At 36.9% G+C, this 25,575-nt stretch overlaps 6 protein-coding genes across 7 annotated transcripts; 1 reads left to right on the forward strand and 5 right to left on the reverse strand.

Annotated features, from left to right (window-relative positions):
• Positions 1 to 1,968: 1,968 nt before the first annotated feature.
• On the reverse strand, positions 1,969 to 6,010 carry LOC107194793 (insulin-like growth factor-binding protein complex acid labile subunit). Its single transcript, XM_015584493.1, has 3 exons — positions 5,909 to 6,010; positions 2,764 to 4,248; positions 1,969 to 2,201 (listed from the first exon to the last, which is right to left on the reverse strand). Exon 2 carries the CDS (start codon positions 4,246 to 4,248, stop codon positions 2,773 to 2,775), a length of 1,476 nt encoding a protein of 491 aa, XP_015439979.1. The 5' UTR covers positions 5,909 to 6,010; the 3' UTR covers positions 1,969 to 2,201; positions 2,764 to 2,772.
• A 3,529-nt stretch (positions 6,011 to 9,539) lies between these two features.
• LOC107194558 (leucine-rich repeats and immunoglobulin-like domains protein 2) lies at positions 9,540 to 10,900 on the reverse strand. Its single transcript, XM_015584198.1, has one exon. The coding sequence runs from the start codon at positions 10,898 to 10,900 to the stop codon at positions 9,578 to 9,580; it is 1,323 nt and encodes a 440-aa protein (XP_015439684.1). The 3' UTR covers positions 9,540 to 9,577.
• A 2,534-nt stretch (positions 10,901 to 13,434) lies between these two features.
• Positions 13,435 to 17,110, reverse strand: LOC107194830 (leucine-rich repeat-containing protein 15-like). Of its 2 annotated transcripts, none has more exons than XM_015584534.1 (2): positions 17,056 to 17,110; positions 13,435 to 14,987 (listed from the first exon to the last, which is right to left on the reverse strand). In XM_015584534.1, exon 2 carries the CDS (start codon positions 14,979 to 14,981, stop codon positions 13,494 to 13,496), a length of 1,488 nt encoding a protein of 495 aa, XP_015440020.1. In that variant the 5' UTR covers positions 14,982 to 14,987; positions 17,056 to 17,110; the 3' UTR covers positions 13,435 to 13,493. The 2 variants fall into 2 exon arrangements, with proteins under 2 accessions (XP_015440020.1, XP_015440019.1); XM_015584533.1 differs by lacking the exon at positions 17,056 to 17,110 and adding an exon at positions 16,302 to 16,342.
• A 1,931-nt stretch (positions 17,111 to 19,041) lies between these two features.
• Positions 19,042 to 22,241, reverse strand: LOC107194766 (polyribonucleotide nucleotidyltransferase 1, mitochondrial). The gene is given in 7 exon segments (XM_015584458.1): positions 19,042 to 19,651; positions 19,752 to 20,063; positions 20,355 to 20,518; positions 20,606 to 20,799; positions 20,871 to 20,992; positions 20,995 to 21,928; positions 22,058 to 22,241. Coding segments are annotated over 7 exon segments (2,274 nt in total). The 5' UTR covers positions 22,210 to 22,241; the 3' UTR covers positions 19,042 to 19,255.
• A 240-nt stretch (positions 22,242 to 22,481) lies between these two features.
• Positions 22,482 to 23,802, forward strand: LOC107194768 (complex I intermediate-associated protein 30, mitochondrial). The gene is made up of 2 exons (XM_015584460.1): positions 22,482 to 23,184; positions 23,270 to 23,802. Exons 1-2 carry the CDS (start codon positions 22,826 to 22,828, stop codon positions 23,784 to 23,786), a joined length of 876 nt encoding a protein of 291 aa, XP_015439946.1. The 5' UTR covers positions 22,482 to 22,825; the 3' UTR covers positions 23,787 to 23,802.
• A 23-nt stretch (positions 23,803 to 23,825) lies between these two features.
• Positions 23,826 to 25,102, reverse strand: LOC107194767 (probable cardiolipin synthase (CMP-forming)). Its single transcript, XM_015584459.1, has 4 exons — positions 25,062 to 25,102; positions 24,571 to 24,916; positions 24,241 to 24,498; positions 23,826 to 24,174 (listed from the first exon to the last, which is right to left on the reverse strand). The coding sequence occupies exons 1-4, from the start codon at positions 25,064 to 25,066 to the stop codon at positions 23,908 to 23,910; spliced, it is 876 nt and encodes a 291-aa protein (XP_015439945.1). The 5' UTR covers positions 25,067 to 25,102; the 3' UTR covers positions 23,826 to 23,907.
• Between the last annotated feature and the right edge of the window lie 473 nt (positions 25,103 to 25,575).

The raw sequence follows: 25,575 nt of genomic DNA on the forward strand, positions 1-25,575 counted from the left end.
AAAAATTAAGTAAAAATTCAAACGGGATTCTATTCGTGAGACTTAAAACTAGACAATAAACCTCTAAACTATTTTATTTTTTGTATTTTTTATCGTTTTATACGTATTTTTCCGAAGAATTCGAAAAATCACTCTTTTTTGGGGGCAATTCACCCCTGTATAAGAAAGGGGGGGGGGTAGTTTTATGAACTTTTAGAGGTTTATTGTCTAGTTTTAAGTCTCACGAATAGAATCCCGTTTGAATTTTTACTTAATTTTTTACAGGACGTCTGCAAAGTGTCGCACCGATTAAAACATGGATTTTTGGAAGACGCCCTCTACAGCGGTCGTGGTGAACTAAAAGTGCTAGAAAAAATTTCTTTGTGTTCTTAATAATATATATAATAGCGTCCAAAAGGAATTATGTTTCTAAATATAATAGTGTTTTTATAAAGAAATATTAAAAAAGTGTCTTTTTTTTCAATTTTGAATGAGAAAGTCCCCTTAAAATCATGGTATCTTAACTATCATGGTATCCTAACCATCATGGTATTCTAGCCGTCATAGTATCCTAACCATGTAAACGTAGCAATGATTCCTATCGTGTCTTCCAGTCGATGTCGAAGTAACATCGATGTATCACCAAAACTGTGAAAGTTCGAACGACAATTCCCTTGGAGTCGCGTCACGCATCTCCAAGACCATCATAGGTTCCCCTTATTGGAAAGATCCAGCTCGTTATCGAAGGAACCGTGGTTCTCGAGCATTGTCGGGTCCAAACGATCTCGTTAGTTTCGTCGGCAACGGCCACTTCAGCAACGTCTGGTGAATAGTATCATTCCGAAATCCAATGGCAGTTCCGTGACCAGACCGTTGAAAGTAGCCGCCCAGCAAGATGAAGATTAAGTCCATGGAAAAATGTTCCTCAAAGTGTCCAGTTACGACGTGATTACCTAAATTCTACGGCATTGACTACAATTACCTATTGGACTGCACCTAACAATACGTTTCAAAATTTCGAATTCCTTCTTTCAATTCCAATCCACATATCAGCGTGGATTATTCGATTTCTCTAGCAGTGCAACAGTTCCGAGTTGCGAAACTTTTAACGTTATCGTTAGAAGATGTTAAACGTTATTCGTAGAGTATTCGGTGATTTGGAACAATCGAAAACTCTCTGTCATCCACCAAAGCATTTCACCTTTTTCTCCTCTCGCGTGACACTCTTCGTCCCCCGATTCAAATGGCTGCGGTTTTGCGAACGCACCGCCATCTACGGACGATTTCCGTAGCCTCGTCCTAGTCACCTCCACGGAACAGCTAGATCCGATGTAGCACGAACGTAAAGAACGGGGAATCACAGACGGCAGAAACGAATCGCATCGGGGATGCGCGATCTTCAAGCAGGAGAAACGGTGATTCCCCGTGACTAGGGACATTCTACGTTGAAGTAACTCGATCCGAAGAATAGTTCGCCTAACAAGTACGCGAAAACGGAGCAAATTAATGAAATTAATCGAAAGATTATGCGCGGGAGGGCCGTTAGAATTGTGATGTGAAATTTGGTTATGGTGTCGTTAGCAATGACGTTCATCTAATTATTCTAATAATTCAACTTTATCACGACTGATCGCAGCGTGATCTAGCAGAACTGATGCAAAATTAAAGTGCAACGTGGAACGCCTGTCCCCGAATAATTTGCATAGATTTTCAAAGTTATTCAGCTCGAAGGAAGAAAGACGATAATACGTTCATTGTGTAGTAATCAGTAAATCAGAGTATCGTATAATAATACAATTTTTTGTATGCAATTCTGTATTCATTACGCTTTTATTGAATAGTAAACTTTTATAAAATCAATGAAGTGGCAGTATTAGAAACACTAGTAATTGGGACATTTATATATTCCCTATATGCGTTCTTTATTTTCAGGGATACCGTGATTGGAAATATTAGGGTGAACTCGAAAGAATGTTTTAGGTTTGTTTAACCAAATTTTATTTCTCATCGGCAGTGTTCTTTACACGAAACGTCAATAATAAAGCTAGTGTTAGTATCTTGTCTTAAACAGAATAATGTTAGTACTTCAAACGATATTATTTTAATTTATTAGAATGTCAATCGAACGAACTGTTCATCGATCGTTCCCATGGTGGTCCTCGTAGTAGTTCGATTCGTCTATCTCCAATTGGAAAGCAGGCAGTAACGTTACTTGGTGGATTCTGAAATTCGAAAATCTGAATGGAAAAATCTGTTTGATGGTATACAGGGTGTCTCACAGTTTTCAACATATTTTTAGTCTTTGGATTTCTTGTGATTCAGACTAATAAAATATATATTAACAAATGCTGCAGTTTCGTTTTAAAAACAAAAGATAACATTCCATATCTCTGTAAAAAATGCAGACTAACAAATCGAATTCACGGAAATTGTGCACACTTAAACATAGTTCAACTTTTGTTTAAAGGTCATTTCGCGCAAGATCGAACACTTTTTGGAGTAACATTTCGAATTTTGTTCAAACTTGGATATGTTGTAGTCTTAAGTGTTATATAAACGTATCGCTAGTAATAATTATTTTAGTTAAAGAAATGTATACTTTAACTATTTATTTTATAAATTGTTTTAAAGAAATGCAGATTCACATTGTCGGGGCACTACTGAAAATTTCGAAAAATATATATAGTCCCATTTCTTTAAAACAGTTGCAAAATAAATAGTTAAAATATATTAGAAGACAAACAAAAAGTTAAATTTTGTCGACCAGTGTTATTCGCAACGTACCTGTATTTGTTAGACCCATACATTGTCGGTATTTTCCTTCTTCAACGAACAATATTCTTCGGATTTTTCCTGCGTCTTATTCTCGGCCTGTTTAATCCACTGTCGATCCTTCAAGTGCAGGACCAGATGCGGCAGCTTTTCCGCGTGCCACCAGGACACCTTCAAATGTAGCAATGGGTTCTCCTGAAGATGTAGCTCCTCCAAATGCGATTTCTCGTTGCGCAGCGTGTCAAGCGTCTCGATGCTGTTGTTCCTCATCAGGATCACCTTCGTGGAACTCGCGTTGGTGATCAGCCCGGCAGGAATTTCGGTCATCCGGTTGCTCGACAGATCCAACGTGTGCAACGAGTGCAGCAACGCGAACGCGTTCGCGTCTACATTGGTGATATGATTATCGGCCAGAATTAGAGTCTTTAGGTGCGTCATATGTCTGCAAAAGTTCTCCCTAAAGATGGCCGAAATCAGGTTCCCCCTTAAATCCAACCGTCTCAAGTGCTGCAACGAGCATAAATTCGGTATAGAGGTCAACGAATTATGGCTGATACGAAGCTCCAGAAGGTTCTTCAACAGCGCGTTGAACAGCTTGCTGGGTAATTTGGCGATCTTATTCACGGACAGGTCCAATAATTCGAGGTCTTTGTTATCCACGAACGTGTCCTCCGCGATCTCACTGATCCTGTTACGCGACACATTCAGACTCTTCAACCTTGGCATGTTCTTCAAGGCAAGGGACGAGCCAGAACATCCGCTGGCGCACAGCTCCTCGATCTTGTTCCCACTCACGGTCAGCTCCACGATATTCATCAAACTAGCTGTCTTCACATTTCCGATCGAATTATCGTCCAGGTGTAGGTGCGTCAAGGTACTCGGCGAATAGTCGAGGAAATCCACCGATTCGATTTTATTCCCGGAGAGATAGAGATTCGTCAGTCGGGGCGAGAATGTTTTCAAGCTGACGGTGAAACGTGTGATTTGATTTCGTCTCAGATGCAATTCCAGGAGAGACGGCAACGCTCGTAGATACCTATCGACGATGAAATCGTCACCGCAGTACTTGTTGTTGTCGTCAAGAACAAGCTTCCGTAGCCCGTTGTGATCGAACAAGAGCAAACGATCCACCGAGATGTTGTTACCGTTCAGACTCAACACCTTCAAATTCGGCAGATGATCGAACGCCGCGCACGATACATCGGTGATGTTGTTACCGTTCAGGTGTAGCTCGATCACTCTCGGACCGTTCACGAATCTGTCGCCGATCCTTTGCAGACCGATCCCCGTGAAATTCAGGGCAACATACGAATCCACGCATTCAGTTTGAGGTTGGTTCTTCGGAAGTCGTGTACTCGATTGAGTTGCCCACCGGGATTTATACGTGGAAATCTCAGGCGGTGACGTGGACGAAGTGAAGAACGATAACTTGCTGAATGTTCGTTGCAGGCTGACCAGACATAGAAATATTACGATCCAGGAACGTCCGAACGCCATCTGTAAAGTGTCGATTCGCGACGAACGCGTTTTTAATGTCTATAGAAAAAAAGAATCGACAGGAAGAACCATATTACAGTGGATTTCGGTTAATTGGAGTTTGTATTTAACCCTCATACGTCTCTCATTTTTCCAACTTAACCCCTTGGTTTACGATTTTTTTTACTACTGTACTTTAAGCATTACCGTATCGTTAATAATTTCCCAGATACAGAAGGAATTTTATTCTTTTATTCGAAATCTTAAATATTAATACCAATGAAACATAATTTCACATCGACTCAAAGAAAACAAATCGTGTACACGTTTATTAAATCCAGTTTGAAATCGTCATCATGTCTTGACTCGATGTTATAAGGCAAGGGGTTTATTTGTCCCTCGGTGTTAAATTGATCCAGTGGTAAAAATTAATTCTATGAGATATATAATTGAATTTGCAAATTCTTTAAAGTAAAAATCACGAGGCTTCGGTTAACTTTAGCTGCATGTAACAGAATAACGGAATTTGTTAGGAAAAAACTGTGGCTAATTGACACAAGAGACGGATTAGGGTTAACACCGAATGTTATGTACGTTTTTCAAAAACTCGTTTCTGGATTTACTTTTTACCTTCTTCAGATATTATCTGTTGAAATTCGGTGTATTGGGACAAAATTGTCTGGAATCCACTGTATTTCGTTCGTGCACTGTATCGCAGGGCTAACTTCGACTCAGTCAGGGGTAAATTTTAAATAAATATTTTTACATGGAATACCTTTTCACGTGAAAATCTACTTTAGTTAAGAATTTGCAGAGCTAGAAAATCGACAATGATCATTTTCTGACTGGGTACAAAGTTACCTCCGATTGACAAGGATCCCAATTGTACCACTTCGATTTTATGGATCTTTCGTCAAATCATATTTCTAACGATACCTGTGAAATATTACCCCGTGGTTACTTAATAGTTTTAAAGGCATAATTTATTAAAGTTACATATCTAGTTATGTATATACATCGAATTCTATTTTTACACGAATTTTTTTTACACTTTCGAAATTTTGTTCCGAAAGAATGCCTGTAAGAAAAATTCGTCTAAAAACAGAATTGTGTGTACTACCAATATAGGTGTATGTTTAGTAGGCAATTATAAACATTTTTCAAAATGAAAATAATTTTTTTGTAAATCTTTTTCATGGCCTCCATAATTTGCAAGTCACACAACACGTAACTACGCCATTAAGGATTTCACAGACACCTGTATATCGTTATATTTCTATTTATATAGTTTAAAAAAAAACCTTATATTTTCAATATAAAATTAATTAATATATAAAAATTAGTATATGTACAACTAGGTATGTAACTTTAATTAATTATACCGTCAAAACTGTCAAGTAACTATGGCTAATATATCACACATATTATAAATCCCAGATAGCACAGGACGCCTCGAAGACGCCCATTTTACGGCTGTTTTAGGTCTAAGGCGCCTTTAAGCCGTCTTCAAGGCGTCATTACGCGCCATGTGCTATCTAAGATGTGTATTCTGTCATCCTACAAAAGATCGATAAAATCGAAGTGGTAAAGTTATAGTCCTTCCCTTGTAAGTCAAAGTTACCCCAACTTTGAAGTTCGAGGAGACTCTTGGCTGTATCCGATTGTTCGGAATTATACTTACGTTTAGAGAACCGTGGAAACAATGCCGTGACCTTTGCGTCCAGAAGTGGATACTGTCGCGCAAGCTCGTCTGCAACCCCCGTTTCGAATCGGTGTTCGTTCGAAAGACTTGACACCTTCTGCCTGCGGCGGCTGAAATGGGACCGCTTATAAAGTGTGGCGGTTATTCCCAGGAAATTTAACGCCTGTGCCTATCCCAGGGCCGTGGACAGGCATCTCGGTGCCATGGAAAACTTGCAAATCCAAACGGCTTAGACCCCCACCCCTTAACCCTATCATTCTCACATTACTGAAATATCATCAAAGAAATATTTTGTTCCTATTTGTGTATGGCATATAAATGACTCACAAAAGGATTTTAACATTTTCAAACCTTCTAATGCCGTTTTTCATTCGCTTCCGTTTGGCAAGTTTTTTTTACATTTATCACAGTTATATGCAGGGTGTAACAAAAATGTTGGAGGACCCGAAAATGGGAGACTCATGAGGTGATTTGAAAGAAATTTTTCCTTAGCAAAAATGTTGTCAGAAGCGTTGTTGACGAGATATTAACGAAAAACCCCGACCAATCATAGCGCGAGTCTGCCAGCCGAGTTCCCGCGGTAATGTTGACTACGCGCTGCGATTGGTAGCTAGCGTTACCGCGGGAACTCAGCTGGCAGATTTAAAATCAGACAGAATTCAAAATCGCACGAACTTTTCCGACACGTTTATCATGAAAGGAAAAATGGTAACATAAAATATTAATTCTTACATCTAAATATAATTTACTTTTCAATAACGCCAAAAATCGAAAAGTCCATTTTTCGAAAGTGTCACGCCAAAATGCTCCATTAACGCGAATTTGGCAAAGAGACGAAACAAAAAAATATAAGAAAAATTAAAAAAGATTGAGGATCCTGGTTTGGCGATCCTGAAGAGGGCAAAGGGCACGGAGCGTAGATGGTGCGGCACTTGGCTGGATAGTTGCTGAGATCGAGCATCGTTCCAGAAAGGCTATCTCTGCTTAAGTTTACAAAGGTATCGCGATGACTGTTGGTGTATCGTTCCGAAATATTTATTGCGTAAACGAACACCGACTGAGAGACAGGAACGATACGGAGTAGCTGACGCGTCGTGAAACTGATGTCCGTTTCGGGGCTGCTCGTTTGCCTAACGAAACGGAAAAGTGAATCGTGGAAGCAACTTAACCCTGGACCAACAACGTCCTTAATCTTTTTTGTTTTTTTCTCGCGACCTCAAAATAATATCTAAATATTCTAAATACCATTGAAAAAGATTTCTGAAAAATCCTTTTTATATTCTTCTTTATGCATATTAATGGAACCGAGGTGTACGTCGTGCAATCGTTACTCAGAAAATTCATTCGAATGTGATTTATGCTAGTTTTCGAAACATCATTCCAACGTGTCGTTTACGATACTTGAAACGTTGGGATAATTTTTCCAAGCGGTTTATATTCGAAAGTAATTGATTGTATTTACCATAATTCTTTTTCTCGGTGTACATAGAAGGAACCACTGCAAGGAGCACAAGAAATTATTTTCCGTACAGTTTACCAGATTAATGTAATTTCTCTTGCAGAGTTTCGATCGTTTGTCAAACGAGGATCACGTATGTTCTTGAGACTCTATCGCGGTTCTGTTGCTTGGAAACTATTCCACGTAGACTGGTCATATTGAATGAAAATAATATGTTTATGCGTCTAATGAGATAAGAACGCTTGATTGTAAACAATCCTAAGATTAAATACGTAACAGGTTCGTAATGAACGGTATATAAATATAAAATAAACTGACATTAAAATGACATCTGCATCAGCATTTGCAGAAGATTTTCTGCTTATTAATATCTGTTTCGTAAGTCGTTAGTATAGCCAACGATAAACTGTACTTTGTGATAAGTAGACTTCGGATATTTATGCAAAATCAAAATTTTACATACTGGCATCTGAAAATAAAAATGGGGTTTTAGTCATTCTGTACTAGAGGTTTTACTACGTTAATACTAACACATAAGTAGAATTAAACTCCATCGATATGTTTATTTTATTATATTTTTCAACTTAGGAAAAGCTATAAATGCATAAACATTCGCAGTCTAGTGATAAGGAATTTAAAATGCGACAATATGTTCAAAAAAGTGTTCTAGTGTAGACACCAGTTTTCAATGTGATTTTCGGGGAATTAAATTAAAGGAAATTGTCATACCTAGTAAACAGAGGATTTGCATGTATATTATGTGAACTAGCAAGTAACTTACAATTTCTTGACAAAATCAGTATTCGTTTCTATGGAAGTAAAACATTTGTACTCCCCAGTTTATATTCATAATGATATCCCACCAACTTACTCCATTTTTACCTTAAAATATATATATAATTTAAATAATAGAAATCAATTATATTATTTAATTTATATTAAAAATAGGCCTTATAATTTTAAAAAATAGTGAGTTACTTATTGGCACACCTAATATATGTTTAAAGTAAAAACACAAATTTTTACAAGACAATTTTATTAAAAATTGTAGGAGTAGGTACTACAATTAGGTGAAATCGGTTCAAAGTTCGTTGCAGCAGTACGGCCGCCGTGCTTTATTCTTTTATAAGTTCGAGAATTTGATGAATTTCACCATAATACTTCACGAACACATTTTCAAGACCCCAAATTACAAAAAAAATTCGACCAAATGCAAACTTAATTTTTTTTATACATAGGTACCATCTACATATAGGTACCATTTACGCATAGTTACCATTTACATATAAGTAACATTTGCACATATATAGGTACCATTTACGTGAAAGGTTAAGGACCAAAACGATAATCGCAGTTCGAACACGAAGAGAAAAAGACTCAGGCCCGGATGGCCCTTTCACGAATCGTTATCGTTCAAGATACCCCGCGATCGTCTTCCGCGCAGCAACATTCCAGGTAGCGAGCATGACGTTACGGAGATTAGATTCGAAAGGTTATCCTTCCGGCCAGTTTGCGATATTATCGTCGTACATTCGACGACTTCGCGTAACCGCGTTTTAATCTACGAACATTCGCGAGCACGGTCTGCGATCATCGTTAAATATCGTAAACAAAATATAACAGCATTGTATATTATCGCGTACCGATCGATATTTTTTCTATTCTCTTTTTTTTTTAGACATTGTACAGAATTGGTCTGTGATTTAAGGATTTCGAGGAACGTGATGGCGCGGCGAAATTTTCGGAATAAAATTTTATTTTCGATACAGATCTATTATACGTGTAAGGCATTAACAGACATGTACAGGGTGTAAGAAAAGTGTCGCAGGTCCCTGAAATGAGACACTCGTGAGGCGATTTCGAACAAGTTTTTCCTTTGCAAAAATGTTATCCGAGGTTTTGTTGAAGAGATGTCAACGAAAAATCCCGACCGATCAGAGCGCGAGTTTTGGTAGGTAACATTACCGCGGGCACTCGACCGGCAGACTCGCTCTCTGATTGGTCAGAGTTTTTCGTTAATATCTCGTTAACAAAAGCTCGGATAACATTTTCACTGAGGAAAAAGTTGTTTCAAATCATCCCAGGAACCCCTCGTTTCCGGGAGGCGAAATTATTTTAGGACACCCTGTATAATAATAGAATAACATTGAATAATACGAATAATATTTAATTGTATAAAACCGGTGCTTTTAAACTACATACACAGTACATCCCTCGGGTACTAATTGTAGTGCAGGCAAATCAATGCTCGTTATCTGATTGTCCTTTATATACAATTCCTTCAGATTTGTCAAAAATTCAATTGACATATCAGATATATTGTTTAATTGATTTGCCTTCACATTTAAGTACGTCAACATTTCCAGGTTCATGGACCATCCGGCAGGTAGGACTCGCAGTTCGTTATGTGATAAATCTAGCTCTTCGAGATAACCGAGACTCGCAAACGTGTCTTCATCGATGTTGCTTATTCGATTCCCCTGGAGGTCCAATCTCCTCAAGGTGCCGGGCAACATCGACGCAGTGACCTGTTCGATCTGATTGTAAGCTAAAGATAAACGTTCGAGCCTCTCTAGACTTCTTAAGTACGGAATTGTCGATAACGTATTACGATCTAAAGACAATACTTCTAACACTGGCATATTCGAAAATACATTCGAGTTTATTGTTTTGATCTGATTGCTGGACAAGTCCAGTATCTGCAAAGACGGTGCAAAAATCGTAAATAAATACTCCGTTAAAGCGTAAAAGGAACAATTTTTTAAGGACAGAAGTTTTAGGGCATTACTTTTGATAGAAATATCGCTCAAAGGGTTTTCGTCCAAATGCAAGGAGTCGAGGTTTCCGAACCATTGCAAATCAACTGTACTGATCTTATTCCTTTCTAAATGCAAGCTTTCTACGTTTACCGGTAATGTGGCAAATATATTAGCCATATCATGAGACTTTAATCTATTATCTGTCAAGTATAATTTACGAAGTGAAAGAAAAGAATTATTAAACTGTTTATAGTATTCATACGAATACATTCCATTCATATGAAGATTTTCCAATTTTGGAAGATTCGGTCTCATCTTCCAAGACTGTGTATTGTGAGAATCCAAAAAGTAGAAGTTCAGTCCCGTGAAGTTTTTTTGATGGTCTAATATTAATGTCTTCAAGCCGTCGTGCTTGAAGTCGAAGAATCGTTGAAGTGGAATCTTGTTCCATGCAAGGTTTAAACATTCTAATTGTTGTACGTCGTCGAACATGCCCGTTGGTATATCCACGAGTTCGTTATTTTCTAAGTTTATTCTTTTTATTGCGTTAGAAATAACGAAATTTTTCGGAATTTCATCCAGCCCAACTCCCGAAAGGCGGATACTCTCTTGTCCGCCACAGGAGTCACTCGACAATCGTTTTATGACATCGTGGTTATTACTATTGTCGATGTCTGTGCCAAAGTAAATTAGCCTAGATAGAACACCCGGGACGAAAATGATAAAATAAAATAGGTACTGCAGACTCTCCATGGTTAATCTAAAAAAGACAAATTTTTCGGTTGGAAAAGTGATTTTCTGATTCGCATTTAACTATTCTAACTGAATTTTTCAAGAAATTTTAGCTAATCAATCTACGCTCGTCTCATTTGTCTAAATAATACAAATTAACCAGAATAGAATAAAAATTTAATATATTAAATTATTGTTATTAAAAAAATAGATTAAAAATATTCTTTCAAGTCCTAACTCCGAACCCTTCAAAGTTTTTTTTTGTTAATGATTGTAAAAATTTACGTTAACAATAAGATAAAATTTTATTAAATATTCTAATGATATTATAGTTTGTTTTATTGTTTCACTGTTTTCTAGCTTCTATAATATTAAAGTACGTAAACTTGAAACTTATATATTAAGTTAGTTAATGGAATCACCACTGTCGTACTCATATTGTTTATCACACGACAAGTTACACTAGATGGTCCAAATTCGGCGACCTTTGATTATCACGAAATAACTACCGTGTACATTTAAATTGTTCTTAAACTGTAATATTATGTGTACGTTTAAATAGTTCTTAACCGAACGTTGTCCAAAACGGATAGTATAAGCCAACCTTTATCGGTGCAGACGATACTTAATGATAATTGGAAAAGATTTATCGTTACAATTTAGACGCCCCACCCGACCGGGAATCCGATAACAAAATAATTAAAAAAAAATCGAATCCGATAAAGAGCCACTCGAGAAGTAATTACGCGTCGATTTGAAAATTCCAACTCCCTCCTGTCTCATGATTCTGTACTCTGACACGACTCACACATGAAAATTATACAAGCTAATATCAAATTTAAATTTGAAAACAAAATTATTAATTTGTTAACAAATTCTCTATATGCAAGAAATACGAAGAATATACAAAATATATGCAACATACAGCGACTCACGAGTTCGTTACGTACGTCTCTCACTTCTAGTTAACCAAATCATTTACCAAAATGCTAATTACATTTCAAAATTACGAAAAATTGATCACGAAACGATGATAAAAATACTGACAGAAAGAATATGTAAATAGAAATTACATAAAAACTTTTACACCTAATTGTTATTTGTGAAGTCTGTGAACGAATATGTGAATCACTGTATATACAATATGCAGAATATACAAAGTGAAAAAATGTATTTTTACAATTCTCTAATAATGAAACGTATTTCTGTCAAAGTCACATTTTTTAAATCTACTCGAAAATATGCATTTCCATAAACTTTCACAGTTTAGTTATGAGATATGCACGTACCAAAAGCTCGATGATACAGCAGCGATGTGAACAGCCTGGACCAGAATCTTGACGAAAGTTTCAGTTCTCTCTCTCAACGGGCCTTTTATATAGCTACCCCTCTTTCCAGCTCCAGAGTTGTATACGACCGATATTTACAGTTATTAGCAGAAAAATTGTGGAAGATAACGCTCGTCCCCACAAAGTTCGCTTTATTTCCGGCCGTCGTGAACTACGATTGCGAGATACAGTTCATTCCTCGAAATCCTGCACGAGAAGGATATATCTCGAACGGAAATTCAATTTTTTTTCTGTTTTTTTTTAACGAACGGTACTAACTTCTTAGTAATAACTTAATCTTAACACTGCCGACAATTTATACGGGGTGAAACAAAAAAAAAAAGGATTCATAACTTCTGGGGATAGATAGTACTTGCCAAATGATGAAAAAAAAGTCCTAATAGACATGGATCGAAAATTTAATATTTGAAAGTTTTCTGTATAATTTTCAGATTTCGTCGAAGCAAGTGACTTTCTAAACAATTAATTACCTTATCGTTTCTTGTTTTTCTGGTTACAGAAGGTTTTCTACAATTTTTATTAGTTTCTTTTACAATCTTCTTCGTTGATGTCTCAAGAATGACTTCGAGAAAGTCACTCGTTCCAACCGAAACCGAAAGTTGTTTATAACTTTGAAAATATTTATTTCTCGACCCATGTTTATCAGGACATTGTTCATTTGGAAAGTACTATCTACTCGAAAAGTTATGAACCTTTTTTTGTTTCACCCTGTATATGTATACCTATATCTATCGAATCGATCAAATAACCGATCTCTAAATGAAAGTTACATTTTTTAATGCATTACTCGATGCTACTCGTTATTCCCTACATAAAGCACTAAGTCACTTATGGCGAATTGGTGCATTAAAAATTATACGGTTACATTTTTCGAAAAATAAAGTTGACCTCCACATGACTACTGAAACATTTTTTAATATCGTCAACAGTTTCAGAGATATTGCAATTCGATTTAAATGTGACACCCTGTATATGCACATTATAAGTAAAAGTCGTGAAGTCAAGTGAATGAAAGAGATAACAATGAACGCATTGTTTTCACTAAAATGTTTAAAAACGGTCATTCCACGTACCGTGGTTTTAGTGTAAACTAACCGGTTTTCCTATACAACTGGATCAGCTGTGTCGGAAGCAGCAATCGTCAAGATCGTTAAACGGATCGGGAAAGTAGGAAAGAAGGAAACAAGAGAAACAAATAAACCGTAAGTGTATATTTAATTTCATGAAAATTTCCGTGTATTAAACATTACGAATATTGTTCCTATCTAAGAACTGAGATTTTCGGTACTCATTTTCTTGTAATGATTCCACCAACCCCTGCTTGTCGAATACCAGGGGCTTCCGGAAGTTGAATCCCATTCCCAAGGCCTTCCACTAGTCGGACTCCAAGTCCCTGTAGTAGACGGCCATTCAGTAGCCACCGACGGCGTGGTCGGTCTGCACGATCCAACGATACGATTCGGATTCTCCTGCAGATGTATGGTCGCGTTCTCCGGGATCGCTTTGAACGCGGCCGCGTTTATGTATTTCAAAGGATTTCGATCGAAGTAGATCTCTCTTATCGGGGCCACAGGGGACTTGAGCAACGAGTCCAACAGCTCGAACCGATTGCCCGACAGATCCAGGAGCCGTAAGCTGGACATATAATCGGCCCATTGGTCCTGCAGATACGTCAGATTGTTGTCGTTCAGATACAACTCCTCTAGCCGCGTTTGGAAACGGAACGCGAACGAGTTGATGTCTGTGATCGTGTTTCCACCGAGATACAATTTTTTCAGATACGGCATATTCAGTAACGGATTCACCGTCAGATGTTTCATGCCGTTGCAGTTCATCGATAGGGTGGTTAGATTCATGATCGTGGAGATCGGTATGTCGTCGAACGAATTCCCGTCCAGCACCAGGACCTGCAGGGACATTTGCAAAGACTCCAGCGTGTCCGAGTGCAGGCTCGACAAAGAGTTACTGGACAGATTCAAATATTGAAGATTCACATTGTCCTTGAACGCTTGCTTGGACAAAGCGGCGATACGATTGCTCCCCACCGAGAGGCTCTTCAAGTTCCTCGCCCCAGTCAGATTTAGACCGTAATAAACATCGCCGATGCTGTCGATATTGTTGCCGTCTAACGACAACACCATCAGATTCGAGAACTTTTGCCCCGAGAATCGCGAGATACTGTTACGATTCAGATACAGATGGGACAACGTGGATGGCAGTAAATTGGCGAAGTCGAAATAAACGATACGATTCATCGACAGATCGAGGTGCTTCAGTACCGGGAACGGATTGTCCGCCAGGCTCCGGACACTGTTGATGCTGTTGTTCCTCAGGTCCAGATACCGAAGCTGAGGATACACGCCTTGTATGACCAGTTCTTTGCCGTCATACTGGTTCACTTGATTGCTAAGTATCAACGTACGGATGCTCTTCAGACCACCAAACGAGAACAAGTCCCGCGGTGTGATTCTGTTCCCTTCCAGACTCAAGTACGTCAAGTTCGGGACCTCGTCGAACGCTCCTTGGGTCACGTACGTGATCTGTCCGTGTTCGATGTTCAAGCATTTCACCGTCTGCGATTCGACGAAACCCCTGTCGATACTGCTGCTGGCAACGTGGAGCGTTAAACTGTTGTTGTAACAGTCTTTCTCGGACACTAAATCGACGTCGAAGACCTCGAGGCGAACGGGCCCACCGAGTATGATCGAGGGCAGCGTCACCAACACCGCTAAACTGGCGACCAACAGATTCATGGTGCTCTGGAAATTAAGGAGACTTTCCCATTCAAAATTGAAAAAAAAAGACACTTTTTTTAATATTTCTTTATAAAAAAACTATTATATTTAGAAACATAATTACTTTTGGACGCTAGTATATATAGTATTAAGAACATAAAGAAATTTTTTCTAGCACTTCTAGTTCACCACGACCGCTGTAGAGGGCGTCTTCCAAAAAGCCACGTTTTAATCGGTGCGACACTTTGCAGACGTCCTGTAAGAAATTAAGTAAAAATTCAAACGGGATTCTATTCGTGAGACTTAAAACTAGACAATAAACCTCTAAAAGTTCATAAAACTACCCCCCCCCCTTTCTTATACAGGGGTGAATTGCCCCCAAATAAGAGTGATTTTTCGAATTTTTCGGAAAAATATGTATAAAACGATAAAAAATACAAAAAATACAATATTTTAGAGGTTCATTGTCTAGTTTTAAGTCTCACGAATAGAATCCCGTTTGAATTTTTACTTAATTTTTTACAGGACGTCTGCAAAGTGTCGCACCGATTAAAACGCGGCTTTTTGGAAGACGCAACTCTACAGCGGTCGTGGTAAACTAAAAGTGTCAGAAAAAATTTCTTTATGTTCTTAATAATATATATAATAGCGTCCAAAAGGAATTATGTTTCTAAATATAATAGTTTTTTTATAAAGAAATATTAAAAAAGTGTCTTTTTTTTTTTCAATTTTGAATGGGAAAGTCCCCTTAAGAGTAAGGCCTACTGTTCACTAAGGCGTCTCGTCATAGACACGTCACCGCAGGTATCATATATACAGGGTGGGGCAATAACTATGTCCACTTTGAATATTGTGAAAGTTTTGTATATAACATTTTTTCATATTATCACAGATAACGGCAATATTCAAAGTGGACATAGTTATTGCTCCACCCTGTATATATCACGGCACATAGGCGAGGGCGTGGATCGCAGCTGTTGTCTCGGTTTCGCGAAAAAATCTCGAGTTCGATATTGACGATGTCGACCTTCGTTTTATCGAACGTGATAATAACCGTATCGTTTCTCACTCCTAATCGAATTGTCATTTGGATAAAGAGAATGTCTTGAATTCGTATCGTCTATAGTTGTCCTTGATTGGAACCGTTTTTTTTTCCAGGTGTTTTCACGGAAAAAAAAAAACTACATTTTTAGGGCATCGAATAGAAGCAACAAGCTACTTTGATGGAAGTTGTACGACATTAATATGGGCTTAATCGAAACGAACTTGATACGTCTGGTTACCGTTTGAAAGCATCTTGTAGTTTTGTACGTCTTATTCTTAACGGTTTATACTTACATCCCGATGCTATTTGCTCCCGTTGCGTACCATTCGAATCAATGACTACTTTTCATTCGAATCTGAAGAAGAACCTCCTTATATTTGTACCCTCGATAAGAAGGTGGTGATAACGAACTGATTGGCAAAGTGTATCATTATCAGCAATCGAAAGAATCATGAAAACGGATGATACACTGTCTAGGACAATTTTATGGTAACGAAGATAATCTATCACGATACACGAAAGAAATGTCGCGAAGTGTTCTCGAACATCAAACGAAAAATTTCGAACAGAAACGTAGAAATATTCACAAAACTATCGGTATATTTCACAAAAGTCATTTTCGAGCGAAAATTATATACATTTTTTTGGATATCCAGATAATTGTGCCGGTGATTATAAAAGTGGCCTAAGTCAATTAAATATTCTGCAAAAATGCTTTCATATTATTGTAACGTAAATCGATATAACACTAAATGGCCCAAATAGCACATAACGCTTTAAAGACGGCTTAAAGGCGCCTTAGACGTAAAATAGCCGTAAAATGGACGTCTTCAAGGCGTAAGTTGTTATCTGGGAAGTGATACATTGAAGTTTTTTTGTTTAGATTTTTAACTTCGATCACTTTCATAATCACCGGCACAATTGACCTCATTCGTGAATTGTAACGAAAAAAATTTATCGATGCGAATATACGTATGTATTATAATATTAGTTTGCAATTCGACGATGCACGCGGTTCCCACGAAATAGCGTGAACAAAAATCGTACCGTGTGTTCGCGGAACGGAATGAACTTGTCGCACGATGGTCACACTTGTATCTTCTGATTTCGACTGGCTCCAAACTGTCGCAATCTGAGCTTTAAATAAGGGGATGACCATGATTCAGCCCTGTGTTCCAGTAGCTGCAACCTAGGGACAATTCGAGTAACCAAAAATGGACGTTGCAGCGACTGGTATGTTTCGAACGAATTCTTATCGTTAATAATTCAAAGTTGACGGTGACTGATTATCCAACAAATTTCAATATTCCTTTTGTAATATCACCATAAAAATAAAACTAACTTCTCCTTATGTGAAAATGCGCCTAAACAGGATATACAGTAAATCCTCGATCAGTGTTCGAAGGCTCCTCGGCACAGACAGGGAGAGATGCCCAGGTGTAACGCTGACTTTTTAACCAGGTTTAGCACAGTGATAGAGCTTGAAATTCTGTAGTCAATGACATTTGTTTCAGCTGCATACGGTCATTAGTTTATGAAATATTTAATCATAAGTGCCGAGGAGCCTTCGGACACTCATCCAGGATTTACTGTAAATCGGTTAAGAATAAAATCTGCATCGGCATTGAGAAATTTCACCGAAGAGAAAATCGTATCTGAAGAATTTAATACAATACAATTTTGTTTATTAACTATTACTCTCGCATAGGTGGATGCAATTCATCGTAACTTACGACGCTTAACGGTAGTGTTACAGTAAACCAGAGACAGACTTCCCTTTATTGTCAAAGTGATGAATTGCTTCGCAGAAACAAGATATCCGTGGGCGGGGTGTCGAGATATTTAACGTCAGCCCTGAGACGTACAAAATTTTTTAACGCGAAAACGCTTGCCTTGTGAATGGGATTCGACTGTGTAAGTCGACACGCGGAACTATAATCTGTCTGGCGTAACCGATTGTACAATAATTCCATTAATCGCCTACGAATTGTCTTTCTTATCCGGATTCGATTCTACTTTCTTCTTGGAGGCGTCCTCTTCGACCGATTTCCTCTTGTGACTCACTTGCAGCGACTTATCTTCGTATCGGTGTTTTATGTGCATCCATAGTCTCTACGAAAAAAGAAAAAAATAACGTTCGAGAAACTCCACGGGCTTAACCCCTTGTTCTATAACAACGAGTCAGGCTCGTGTTGACGATTTGAAAATCGATTCAACAAAGAAAAATATTATTCGGTTTTCTTTGAGTCGAAGTTAGGTGCTACGTTGCTGGTATTAATATTTAACTTTAACAGTAAAAGTACAGTTGCGATAAGTAAAGAATTTCTTTCGTTTACTGGGAAAATATCGATAACAATATAATCCGGGAGACTGCAGACGTCTAGAAAATGATAGGACAAGGAGTTAATACTAGTGGCTGTAGCTATTATTTTACGATAAAACGAAATAATTGAAAATTTATTTTTAACGCTGAAAACTGGTACCATGTGTACGCGATAGAGTCATCAAAGGTGACCTTGACGTTGAAAACGAAAGAGGCTATGTTAAACGTGCTAGGATATGTAAATCAATGGCGTACTCCTTCGTTTACTCTTTCGAAGATGCTCTCGCAGGCGTGATCGACTGCCCTCTCGAAAAACATCGCGGCAATGACAGCGCTAAGAAAGAAGGTGGACGTCCGTTTGACAACGTATCGGTAGAGAAACTTCGTAATCATATCCGTTGTCGAGATTTTCACGCAAATCCTCGTACAGTGGTGTTTATTCGTGTAACCCAGAAATCTTTCCTCTTGTTTGACACTTGAAGCTATCGTTGATATTCGATTGTTGAATATTCGCTCTACCCTTCGTGACTATTCACATTTCAGCGATATTTTCACAAATGATCATCGATTAACGGAAAAATCAAAGGAAGAATATATAAATTAGAAGGACAATACAGTTTTATCTGTTCCTTTATGTACACAATACGTTTGACAATTCGTAAAAAAGGGTATTTATATCGTTTCACTAACGAAGAGGAGAAAAAAAAAAGTAATAGAAAAGTACGGGAGCATTTAATAACGGACGTATCCATGTGAGCTATTACATGTGTTCAGTCGTGGATGGAAATTGTTTTTCGTCAGTAGTTTTCTTGCTACCTAAATTGAACTGTTATCGAACTGTTACCGAAAAACAGTAGGTCGATTGCTGGAGAAATAAACAGACTTGTGTGATTCAAATTTCGATGAAATTAAAAAGGAGGTTCGCTACGCTTTTTGTGTCGTTGAAATGTAATCTTCTACTTGGGTCATTGGTTCCTGTAACACTTTACGCGACACTCTAATTTGTCCATTCACTGGATCTCGTCCGAAATATTTCACTTGTATCTCCTGCCCGATTTCCAAGCCGAGCGCGCTAGGGTGATGGATCTTGCGTCGGTCTAACTGCGAGTTCGGTAATAATGTCGGTGACAGGCTAGGATGTAACGAGATCATGACTCCGAAGTCACGAATTTCAACTACTTTCGCTGTATAGATGTCGCCAAACGTTAACGTCGGTTCAGCTTCTTTCGTTAAAAGCTGATCTATGATTTCTTTGGCTTCGTTCATTGCGTCCTGATTAGGCGCGAATATAGAATACATATTGTCATCTTGTGAATGTATCTGTAAAAAAAAAAACAAATAATCACCGACTGTGTAATTGGCATTTCCATAGTATAAATAAGTCTGCTCAAATATACGACTTTTCTCATCAAAAACATACATGAACACCAGTTTGGATGAAAATCTTCTTCAAGTTTGATCCTCCTAATCCAAGGAACTTCGTCCTCTTATATATAGGAACTTCAATATTTTCTACTACTGGTTTATTATGATCCTTGTTCTGTCTTGGGTGTGATATTACACCGTTCATGATGCCAATAATTTTATTCTTTGCCTGGGTTGCACTGTTAATACCCTCCATTACCACCTTCAAAGGGATGCCAGGTATTTTAACGTCAAGTTGTAAAGCGGTAAATCCTTTCTTCGTACCGGCAATTTTGAAGTCCATGTCTCCCATATAGTCCTCTATACCCTGTTATCCAAAAAAATCAATTTCTTCCCTGCTGCACATTCCGCGTAAATTTGAGAATAATTATATAGTGAGGTAATAAATCCAACGAAGCTATAAAAAAACGAGGTTTGAAACAAAGCGTTTCCCTTCAAAATTAGTTTCTCTTTCAGTTCTATTCTGAAAATTTTTTAAATGTTGATGACAATCTTGAATCGAACTCACAAAAAGAACTTCTGTTTTACCGCCCCACTGGATTTACTATATCACTATGTAATTATCTCAAAGTATACATTTCAATGAATACATAATTACTAGTATATCCGTTAATATCTTATAATCTTGTATTTGTTTGGAATCATTGTCACTGAATTTACACACTAATCCAATGGCTATGCCGGCAGCTGGAGATGATATTGGCACGCCCGCATCTAGTAATGCCATACTACCACCGCATACAGAAGCCATTGACGAAGAACCTAAATGTAAATATCACAAAATATGAAACTATTATTCCTTACAAGTGATAATTTGTTTTTGTTTCCTCTTACACAAAGTCCACCTACCATTTGATTCTAATACTTGGCTTGTAAGCCTTATGGCAAAGGGATAATTTTTTGGTATAACTGCTCTAAGTCCTTTCTCTGCCAATGCTCCATGCCCTACTTCTCTACGACCACTTGTATTAACTCTACCTATCTCATTAGTTGCATATGGTGGGAACTCGTAATGTAGAAAAAAGTTCTTGTCTTTTAGTCCACTGTAAGTTTGTAATAAATAATATTCGCTTATATTGCGCTAATATGTCTGAAAAATTGGTATATAGAATACCTAGCTATCATTGAAACAGTATCCATCTTAATGGAACTTTCTATAGAATCCAGAGTTACTGTGCACAAAACTTGAGTTTGTCCTCTCTGAAAGAAAGCGGAACCATGATGAGATTCTAATATTTTCCTTTATTAACAATACACTACCTTTTATTGGTTTTAAATATTAAAGATCTGAAAGTGTCTTTAACGAGTCTAGCGAAAGATTTTTGTGCATCTGCGGTAGCATCTGGATTATCTGCCACTATCTTATCTAACATCCTGGTTCGCAGATCGCTAATAGCATTGTCTCGTGAAATTTTGTCATGATTATAACATGTAAAAATACTACATATTTCTTGTTCTGAAAATTCTCTTACAAGGTCTGCTATACAACGAGTCGATTCTGCTTTCTTAGGGATCTCTGCTTTAGATTTACCAATACGTTTTTGTAAATCCATTATAGAATTTATGATTGACTGACAATCTTTGGCAGCTAAACGTACCGCTTTTCGAAGATCTTGCTCTAAAATATCATTGGCTGATCCTTCAATCATAACAATGAGATTTTTAGATGTACATGTTACAATAAGATTTAATATACTGTATTGAAGTTCCCGTCTTGAAGGATTAATTACATATTCATTATCAATCATTGCAATTCTCACAGCTGCTACTGGTCCATTCCATGGGATATCTGAGATACTTAAAACTGCTGATGTAGCATTAATAGACAACACATCAGGATCATTAACTCCATCAGCAGCCAACAAATTACATACTATTTGTGTTTCATAACAATATCCTTCATCAAACATAGGACGAATAGATCTGTCTATCAACCTGCTTGTAAGAATTTCATGATCTGTATAACCCAGTTCTTTACGAAAATAATTTGTTGGTATGCGGCCAGTTGCAGCAGCTTTCTGCCGATAGTCTACAATTAAAGGAAGTACATTGCTGTCCGTTGGTACATCTTTTTTAACTGCTGTGGTCATAACTGATGTATTGCCAAATTTTGCAATAATACTTCCACTCGCGAATCGTGCATATTTTCCGGCCGTTAATATCATCTTTTTTCTGAAGAAACATTTAAAATGAATACATTTAGTAACAATGTAGAAAAATTATCCAAACAGTAGCATGTATTTGGTACCAATTCAGTGTACGCTATTAGGATATAGGTTAAAAAACACGTGATAATCTTACCTATCAGACAATTGTATTTCTGCGATTTCCTCTGTAGATTGAGTTGATTTAAGTTTAATATGCAAATTCGTCCCATTTCTGCTGTGATTTCTTAACCGTAGAAGAATTAAGTTTCTATTATTTAACAACCCACAACGTTTAAATAACACCATCTTCACATTGAACAAAAATTTGAGTATAACATTTTCACGATGACCATCATCTACGAACGAAAAGTCCTATCCAGTCCTATCACAAAGGCGCGCTAAGTTTCGATCGTAATTTACACTCTGCTCTCATGCGTACTTAATGTTAAATGTATATATATTATATGTATCATTATATATACATATTCGAATATTTGTTAAAACCCTCGGAATCAATGTTGTACATTACCGATTGTTAATTGTGGGTTCATAATTATATAATTTGATAGTTAGCGAGACGAAAAGAATGCAGATCACCAGTTATTTGTGTATAGGAAAGAAAATACTCCGTGCAAAATCGTTAAAAATCCATCCAAATTACACATTCTTCCTGCCGTGGAATTGTATAGAAATCGATCGCGACTTTGCATGGTAATAATATTATGTCCTCATAATTTAAAATGTTCACAAAGAAAAAACCACACGCGAAATCATTTAAAAATGGATTAATTCACAATCATTAGATCAGATTCCAGCGACATTATCGTAATAGATTCCGAAGTTAATAATAAGACATTCAATTTATGTTATAACTTCAACACCTGCATACTGTGTATAAAACTTTTATTTAACTGCGCTAGAAATGATAGTGCGTGCTTTACAATCTAGTTTGAGACTTCATGGTAAGAGAGGATTTCATAAAAGCACCTCTCTTTTATATTTCTATGAGCCAGAAAAATCAAACTATCCAATAATATATGATAACCTACAAAAATCGCAAAAGTTGAGCCTCCTTGGAAAATTCTGGGAAGCATGTCGTAATGTGAAGTATGAGTTTTCATTGCTTCATCAAGAAATACGGGACTATTTTGCTGATAATACAGCTATAATAGTGCCTGACGCAGAAGATATTATTTGGAAGTTCGATGGAACTGAAAAGTGTCGCGATCAGTGGATTGTAACTTGTGACAGTGATTATAACGAGGGTTATTCAAAAGCCAAGTAAACATTTTATGTATACGCATAATTTTATCTATAAACAATCATTCAAACTTGTAAAATATACATATTCAGGTTTTCATTTTAGGCTAGATTTTACAGCTTATGGTACTGGATTATTTCATGGTTCTTTATCTCCTCGTGTACCTAAGGATGGCGTAATTGGGAAGGCCGGATATTGCAATGTAACTAGTACAAGAAAAAGAAAATCTTTTTACCGCAAGAGTTTCTATGACTGGTCCTGCTACAACACTTTAGTTTTAAGAATCAGAGGGGATGGTAGATGTTACATGTTAAATGTTCTACAGAGGGGACACTATGACATGGGATGGTATCATAGTTTCCATTATTTCATATATACTACAGGTAGTCCTTATTGGCAGCATGTTAAAATACCATTTTCTAAATTTGTCTTTGGAACAAAGGGAGTAATACAAAATGATCAACGTCCTATGCCATTAGACTGGATCACTGGATTTGGAATTACACTTGGTGATAAAAAAGAAGGTCCCTTTAAGTTAGAAATTGATTATATTGCACTGTGCTATGATCCAACTGTGTTTGAAGAATGTGCCTATGAACTATATGATGTAAGGAAACTATAGTAGATTTTTAGCTTAACAGATATTTAAATCACTTTTATTGTAGAGAGAAAGTAATAAATTTGTAAAGAATGATAATGCTGTATGTTTTTGAGCTTGATCATTAATAATATACAGGATGCGCCTATTGTGATGGCTTTGTGGGAGTCTTCTTACTTAATAATTTATATGTATTCTTTGATATCAAGTAACTTATACCACCTGCTAATGTTGTTAATGCTGTGACATAACACAGACCCTCTAGAATCGGATGATTTACAAAGTGAAATATAGGAGCAGCCAATGTTCCAGCAACAAAAGATAACTGAATACCAGTATTGATTTTACTTATGTACGTTGGGGCCAACTGTGCAGTTGCATGTGTAGGATCAAAATACCTTGCCAGGGTTTTCTGAAATATTTCAGCAAATAACAGTTGCCAAATTTTTACAAATTATCTTTTTAATGGAATACATACTGGTGGGGGTAAAGATCGGTATCTGATGTATGAAGCAGCAGAAACCAAGGCAACATCCCTCACAACAACAAGACACGTCAGAGGAATAGGAACCAATCCTACCCAGGCCAGTGAAAGGAACAATGTACCTACAAGTAATTTATCTGCACATGGATCTAAGAAACTACCCAGTTTTGAAGCTTGAGATGTCCATGTACGTGCGATCCATCCATCTGCTACATCACTGAATCCTGCTATTATTAATAGCCACAGTGCTACCTGAAATATCAATGAACAACATTCACAGGATTCAGGCATAATAATTAAATATTTGATAGCATATCATTTTACCTCGTAATCCTGTGACAAAATTAGGTAACTTAAATAAGGTGATGTTACAATCCTACCCATACAAAGTAAATTTGGCAATGTCCAAATATTTTCCTTCTCTATAATTTCCTCTACTTTTCGTTTAGTATGCTTTATATCTTGAAGTATTCGTGATCTTAATGCTTTTCTCCTAGCAATACGTTCTTTTTTACAGGTATACTTTTGATGATTGTTATTAATACCAGTGGAATATACGTTTGCACGAACTATTATATATTGCCTCAAACACTTTTCTAACAAATATCTATTTAAAGTTGTAGCTTGGTTGAAACGTAGTATAGTAAAGTAGCTCATAACTATATTCCTGCTTTTGAAATAATATAAAGAAAAAAATAAACAAATCATAAATATTGTTGTTTCTTGTACATTATCATAATTGTAATTTAATGTGAAATTACATATTCTGCAGCATTATAAATATCAAGTACATAGAAAAATTGGGTAATACCTACAACATGAAACAGATGAGTTCTAATGTGTCAGTATTATTTTGCTTAAAGTTTGAAATCCTTTTTAATTATCGCCTTTAAATTTGGAACGCTAAAATTAAAGTATCTCGTGAGAAACAAAATGTTGTACGTGCACATATTTATTACGCGGTGTTGTAAAGATGTTTAATCCGATCGATGAAGAACTTAGATATTTTAATTAATACATATCACAAACATTGAATTAATTGAAAGTATGTATCTGAGGTTATGTTAGCCAATAACAAATAACGCATGGTGCTTACCACTCTCAACTTAAAAATTCTCAAGTCTCGTGATTGCTCATCATACAATAAGACGAAATTCGGAACAATCGCTTTTATATGTGAAAAATAACCACTCATAAGACTGATCTTGTAATTTTTATTAATGATTCTATTATTTCACACTGAATAGATATTTTTTATGTATAAATGAATTGAACAATATGGCAGAAAGTATGACAATACCTATATATTTACAATAACTAAAATTAATT

Source organism: Dufourea novaeangliae, unplaced genomic scaffold (assembly GCF_001272555.1).
Source record: "Dufourea novaeangliae isolate 0120121106 unplaced genomic scaffold, ASM127255v1 scaffold8, whole genome shotgun sequence".
Taxonomy (NCBI): Eukaryota; Metazoa; Arthropoda; class Insecta; order Hymenoptera; family Halictidae; genus Dufourea; species Dufourea novaeangliae.

What these genes read in the sequence shown, in the direction of transcription:
- LOC107194558 (XM_015584198.1), bottom strand. Translation starts at nt 10,900, where the DNA reads ATGGAGAGTCTGCAGTACCTATTTTATTTTATCATTTTCGTCCCGGGT.
- LOC107194768 (XM_015584460.1), top strand. Translation starts at nt 22,826, where the DNA reads ATGATAGTGCGTGCTTTACAATCTAGTTTGAGACTTCATGGTAAGAGA. An exon ending in GAGGGTTATTCAAAAGCCAA is followed by an intron (nt 23,185 to 23,269) that starts GTAAACATTTTA and finishes TTTTCATTTTAG; the next exon opens with GCTAGATTTTACAGCTTATG.
- LOC107194830 (XM_015584534.1), bottom strand. Translation starts at nt 14,981, where the DNA reads ATGAATCTGTTGGTCGCCAGTTTAGCGGTGTTGGTGACGCTGCCCTCG.
- LOC107194793 (XM_015584493.1), bottom strand. Translation starts at nt 4,248, where the DNA reads ATGGCGTTCGGACGTTCCTGGATCGTAATATTTCTATGTCTGGTCAGC.
- LOC107194767 (XM_015584459.1), bottom strand. An exon ending in TTTTGTCACAGGATTACGAG is followed by an intron (nt 24,499 to 24,570) that starts GTAAAATGATAT and finishes TTGATATTTCAG; the next exon opens with GTAGCACTGTGGCTATTAAT. An exon ending in ACCGATCTTTACCCCCACCA is followed by an intron (nt 24,175 to 24,240) that starts GTATGTATTCCA and finishes GAAATATTTCAG; the next exon opens with AAAACCCTGGCAAGGTATTT.